At 46.8% G+C, this 6,000-nt stretch overlaps 1 protein-coding gene across 1 annotated transcript; it reads right to left on the bottom strand.

Annotated features, from left to right (window-relative positions):
- Positions 1–823: 823 nt before the first annotated feature.
- RPL19 (ribosomal protein L19) lies at positions 824–4,867 on the bottom strand. The gene is made up of 6 exons (XM_036930381.2): positions 4,814–4,867; positions 3,765–3,871; positions 2,490–2,612; positions 1,772–1,892; positions 1,288–1,398; positions 824–1,026 (listed from the first exon to the last, which is right to left on the bottom strand). The coding sequence occupies exons 1-6, from the start codon at positions 4,816–4,818 to the stop codon at positions 903–905; spliced, it is 591 nt and encodes a 196-aa protein (XP_036786276.1). The 5' UTR covers positions 4,819–4,867; the 3' UTR covers positions 824–902.
- Positions 4,868–6,000: the final 1,133 nt, after the last annotated feature.

The following is a 6,000-nucleotide window of genomic DNA, read 5'->3' as shown; positions in this document are numbered from 1 at the left end:
CTCTGCAACGTTGGTTCAGGCTTTGTGAATCCAGCCTGCCACTTCATCTGCTTCCTACCTGCAAAATGGGGGTAACTCTACACTCTCGGGAAGATTAGAATATCAATGTGAAGTGTCTAATAGTTCTTGGCTTACAGAGCAGACACTTCACACAAATTTACTGGCAGAAGGGGATACAAATTCATTAAGCAACTCAGAATGACTGTGACAAGCTTTCATTTGTTATACCCCTTAACCTGTTTTTGCCAAGAAAAACCTTTTCCTTTGTTCCCTATCAACCCCAAAACACCCCCAAAACCACCACTCTTTTTAAGAAAAAAGGTTTACAAACTGGAATGCTCAGAACATCTTATTCAACCTGAATCATGCTGTTCAGATGGCTTCACTAAGCCGTGGTTGTGCATGTCACAGCTTCTTGACTGGCTGGAAACCACGAGCATCCCGGAGTCATGGGACAGATTTCAACCTTGGACTTAAGTGCACAGTTGGGAAGTACAAGCATGCTATTTTCTGTTGCTTTTTAAGCAATGATACACCTGATGTCAAAAGTGACCATTGGTTTTCAACCTACATTTGAGATCACCTCTGAGCAAGCACAGTAGTTTGGAGGCGTGGGTAGAAACCATCCCTTCAGACTCCACCCCCCCACTAAGACAAGGTAAAAACATCTCCCATGTACAGAGGGGCATGAGCCTGACAGGAAGAAATGGAACAGGCACCCTGGGAAGGGCCTGCACCCAGGCCCCAGGGTGTGCTCAGCTCTGGCCTGCTACATCATGAAGACGAAGACCACCAACCACCCAGAAGCTGTGGAAGCAGCAGAGGCAGGACAGCTTGTTTTATTGAGTGACGGATCTATGTAACTCCTGAGGCCACTATGTACAGACAAGAGAGGGGGAACTTTATTTCTTGGTCTCTTCCTCCTTGGACAGAGTCTTGATGATTTCCTCCTTCTTGGCCTGGAGCCGCTCTTCACGGCGCTTGCGTGCCTCCTTGGTCTTAGACCTGCGGGCCTCAGCCTGGTCACTGGGTAATGGAAGAGAAAAGACGGTCAGTTTGAGAACTGATGAGCTGCTGGGGCTACCAAGAGCTCCTGCATCTAACAGCCCACAGCTGTACCCCAACAATGATGGTAGGGGTTGTGTATGTGGACGAGGAGCATATACCTCTAACAAGACAGCTGTGTTCTGCACAGAATGAGTATATGCAAGATGAGGCATTAGAGTATTTTTAATGGTGCAGAAGAACCTGCCCGTGACACAGAGGCCAGTTCCTGAAGAAACTTACGCCAGAAGCTTCTTGCGGGCCTTGTCTGCCTTCAGCTTATGGATGTGTTCCATAAGAATCCGCTTGTTTTTGAACACGTTACCCTTCACTTTCAGGTACAGGCTGTGATACCTGCAGGGTGTAAGGAGCAGAGGTTCTGGTCAGCAATGGGCTCACAGAGGTTGGCCCCTGTGATTTGCTTCTCTACACAAGGCCCCTAAGTGTACGGGTCCTTTCCTCTCTCCTACCACCACAGGGATAGGCAGTTTTGTGTATAGTTTCTAGAAAGAATTGGACAGGGAGGAAAATTTACCTTGGGTTATCCTGATGGTAGATGGGGTGGCAAAAAAGCAAACAGGACAGAATGGAAGAACTTTCTTAAAAAAAGCCCAGACACATGGCTCCCTCCCCAAGGCCAATGAGACAAGAGCTTGTATCTGTGTAACGAACAAGCCATCAATGTAGCAAATGGGTCTTGGTGGGCTCAAGAGGAGGGTGTACTTACATGTGGCGGTCAATCTTCTTAGATTCACGGTATCTTCTGAGCAGCCGGCGCAGAATTCTCATCCTCCTCATCCACGTCACCTTCTCGGGCATTCGAGCATTAGCAGTACCCTTTCTCTTACCTGCAGGGAAAAGGAGTTGGGCTCAGTGTAGTGCTTCCCAATCTCACCAGTTACTGGAGCCAGCTGACTGGTCACAATGATAGCTGTCACTTTCTGAAACAATTCATTGGGTTGTGTCCCAAATGCTTTATCTCATTTTAAGTATTTTTATTATTTACATATTACAGTTGATGGTCCCAGGTATGTATCACTTTCTCAGTTTTTTAAACAAGGTGATTATTCCCTATCCACAGAATGTAGATTTGACAGGGCGTGCTACCAGGCAGTATGATAGCTGGAAAGGACTTTAAAGGTGGTATGACCTTCATCTCCCTAAATCATCCTGACTCTAGAAAGTGATTTTAGGATTTATCGGACATTTTCAACTACCCAGTAAAACCCTTGGCACAGTACAGGTGTTCAGTAAACATGACTTCATTCTAACTGTGTTTTCAACAGTAGTGCCAACTTTCTGATTTGCACAGAAAACACATCAAACATCAAGAAGTGAAAGGCTCAAGAAGAGACAGAAGGGGAAGAAAATGATCCTAAATATATTTCAGTCTAGACTTAAGCATCTATTATTTAAGTCTTAGAGAAAGAGGAAAACACACTTACCTATGCCCATATGCCTGCCCTTCCGGCGGGCCAAGGTATTTTTCCGGCACCGAGCCCGGGAATGGACTGTAACAGGCTTCCGAATGATCAGCCCATCTTTGATCAGCTTCCGGATCTGCTGACCTGGTAAAATGTTAAGCACCTAGTTGATCAGCTAGGGCCTAGCCCCAAGAACACTAGTCACAACCAAGAGTCCAGACAGAAGAGGCCACTGATACTGCTCATGCCCCTGGCCCAATGTTCTCCAAATGGCAGAAGTATTGGAACGTCTATTTCTCATTTAAAAAAATTTAAATTTCTTTTTTATGTCTTATAGCATATTTAAAATATATTTGGGGACATGTGATCAACAGTGTACAGATACAGCCCAGTCCTTCAGATCCTGTCTCATCGATTAGCTACTACTGGTCTACAACAGATGAGTTTTTGAGCATACCTATGCACTTCCTTGTAAATTCTTTTAGTAAAAACCGTGCTTAAATCAGTTTAAATGGAACCCCTCACCCTTGATGTCAGATGATCTCATCTACCACCACTCCCCAGGTCGTGTCTGATCACCCTGGCCTGGCTCCAGCTAAGAATCCTCAGATCCGTTTTAGCCAGAATCCCCCTTAGCTCTAACGTTTCCACCAAGTCTGAGAGAAAGGGAATCATCCACTGACCCCCGCATGATGCTCCTTGTCTCTCAATTCCTACTTACCCGTGCTTTATTCAGATTTGAGCCCAATCTTTCCCCTACTGTAAAATCTCCCTGCTGTGGTCCCTGCACCTATCAGAGGTCCGGAATAAACTCTGCCTTACCATTTTAAATAAATACCTTTTTTTTCCCCAATAACAATGTTGTATGAAAGTAATGTTCATGTTACCTGTATGACTGACAGTTGCTTAACTCTCGAGTAATTATATGCCAACAGGTGTCTACTGTCTGGGGCCCAAGTCTTCCCAATCCATCACTTCATCATTTCCTTGGCCATCTCTACTCCCAAGTCCCTCTCCTGTCTCCTCACATATCCGTCATACAGCTATAAAACAGAATACCCGTGCTAACAATTCACTGATACAACACTGGGTGCCTCCATGAACTTCCATCCTGTTGTTTTGGAAAAACAGCAAGAACAAAACCTCTGGCATCTCCAGTTTTGAGACTCCTCCATTTTATAAGATCCCAAAGGGCAGCTTTCCTAGATGAGTTAAGAGTCAACACAGTTGTGTCACCGACCCCCTCATGAAAGATGAGGAATGGGCGAAGAAGGGGCACAGACCCCAAGAACTCACGTGAGTTGGCATTGGCGATTTCATTGGTCTCATTGGGGTCCAACCAGACCTTCTTTTTACCACAGCGGAGGACACTGGAGGCAAGCCTCTTCTGAAGCCTGAGCATACTGTGACAGAGACAACACTGTCAGGCCCAGGAAGCCATTTTCTGGGCAAGAACGAGCATTCCCAGAAACACCTGCCCTCTAAAGTTCTCTAAAGCTGGGAACAATACATGGGAAAGTGGATGTGTACGTGCACTTACGACTAAGGACAAACATCACCCCTTCTCCGAGACTTCTGCCACCCCGCAAGCCAACCCTAGGTTAAGAAATTGTTCCTGTATTATGGTCTTTGTTAAAGCTGAGGGCTTTGCGTCCGCGTCCCCTGAGGCGTCAAGGGGCCACTCTGGTATTAGACCAAGTCCAAGTTATGCCTTAACCTCTCTGTGCCTCAGTTTTCTCCTCTGGAAAACAAGGTTAAAAGATAAAATAGGACGAAGGACGGCTTCCGTAGTTTTTTGGTAAAAACAAGGGTTAAACATGAAGAATCCGAGGCCAGCGGCCTAATTTGCTAATCTAGTCTAATCCTCTGCTTCCTGCCCTCGTTTACCTCCTCCTACCACAGCAGAAAACTACGTTCAGCTAGCCAGTTTCCTTAGGAGTGGTCTCCCGGGTGGAAGGCGTCAAGGGATCGCCTCACTCCAATGTCAGAGACCTGTCTTACGTCTACGTCACATGGAAGCAAAGATCGGCCCGGATCCAGGTACGCCCAGCGAGTTAAGGGGACAACGGCCTAGTCCCCACCGCTCCTTCCTCTGCGCGCGTGCGTCGCCCAGGTATGTGTGGCGCGGAGCCTGCCCTCCCCCCGGGCCTAGAGTTCTCCGAACGCTTTCCCATACCCATCCTCTCGACCCCTGGGCCTAGTGTGCTCCGGCCTACCCCAGGCTCCGGCACAGGCTGCTTTAGCGCTGCCTCCACCTCATCTCTCCCACCCGTGGCTGCGTTATCGAGCCGTGCCATGCCCTGACGGCCTGGAACTACACAGATCGGAGACCCACACGTCCTCACCTCATGGCTGCGGCCGCAGCGGCGAAAGAAAAGAACTCCCTCCGCCCAGGCTCCTCCCATTATTGTGAAGGGGAGAGCCCATCCCCCTCTTCGCTTTCGCCCGTATTCCCCTCCAGTCCTTTCATCTTACCCCACCCTAAATTACTTATATCCTCTGTAAAGATCTAGGATAATAGAAGCTTAATATAGAGGATCGGTTTTAAACTTAAAAACATAGACAAAGTACCCCTACGGTGTGGCAAAGTGGTATAGTCCTACTTCCTAAAACGCATGCGCAGCAAGAGTGCCTAACCACGTGGGGGGTAAGCCGGAAGTCACGGCTGTACTGCGCAGGCTGGATGAGGGCTTTTGCTGGAGTGGCCTTCTCCATGCAGGACGCATTCTCTGGAAGGATATTTTATTAGCGGGGAAAAAATAATTAGTGAATGAAGCGAGAGAGAATAATGAGGTTATACCTCAGACAAAAGCAACCTTTTATTAACTCTCCCAGTAGATTGGGAGCCCCTGGAGCTCAGAATAGATCACCAACGACAGTATGTTTCTGCGCTCCTGAAGTTGTTAATTTTTTAGTGACTCGATTTCCCATCTGTAAAGCATACCTAATCCTAATATTTACGTCAGCTAGCTGTGACAATCACATGAGTTAACGTTTGCAACTTGCAAAGGAACGCATTAAGATAACAAGGTCTTTGATGGCAGGAACCAGTCTTGTTTGGTTCACACCGTACTACAGGTATGGAGCTTTGCACATAGTAAGCACTTGAGAAATAGAGAATTTACTGAATGAATGAATAGTTGTGAAGGATTTTTTTAAAGTTGTAATGATGGGGCCATCCATAGTTCTTTCCTCTTGCTCTGGAGAACCCAGTGCAGAAACGCAAGGAAACGAAGAAACCAGAGACTAAGAAAGAGGTTTCTGGGGTCCAAGAAACCTAGATTTGTGTTCTGGCTCCCAACCCTGTCTCTATCATCTGAACTTTCCTGGCTGCTAAATAAAGCAGAGAAAGTCAAAATAAGAGGAAGGGAAGCAAAAATCATGACACTCCCCACAACAACGCAATTAGTGTCATTCTCATTTTACAGTTGAGTGTAGTAGCAGAAACTGAAAATCCAGGTCTTTCTGACTGCAAAACCGGTGTCTTCACTGTCATGTCGATTGTCTTCTGACCAAAGAACAGATGGGAGCC

Source organism: Manis pentadactyla, chromosome 4 (assembly GCF_030020395.1).
Source record: "Manis pentadactyla isolate mManPen7 chromosome 4, mManPen7.hap1, whole genome shotgun sequence".
Lineage (NCBI taxonomy): Eukaryota > Metazoa > Chordata > Mammalia > Pholidota > Manidae > Manis > Manis pentadactyla.
This window is presented reverse-complemented; position numbering and strand designations above follow the sequence as displayed.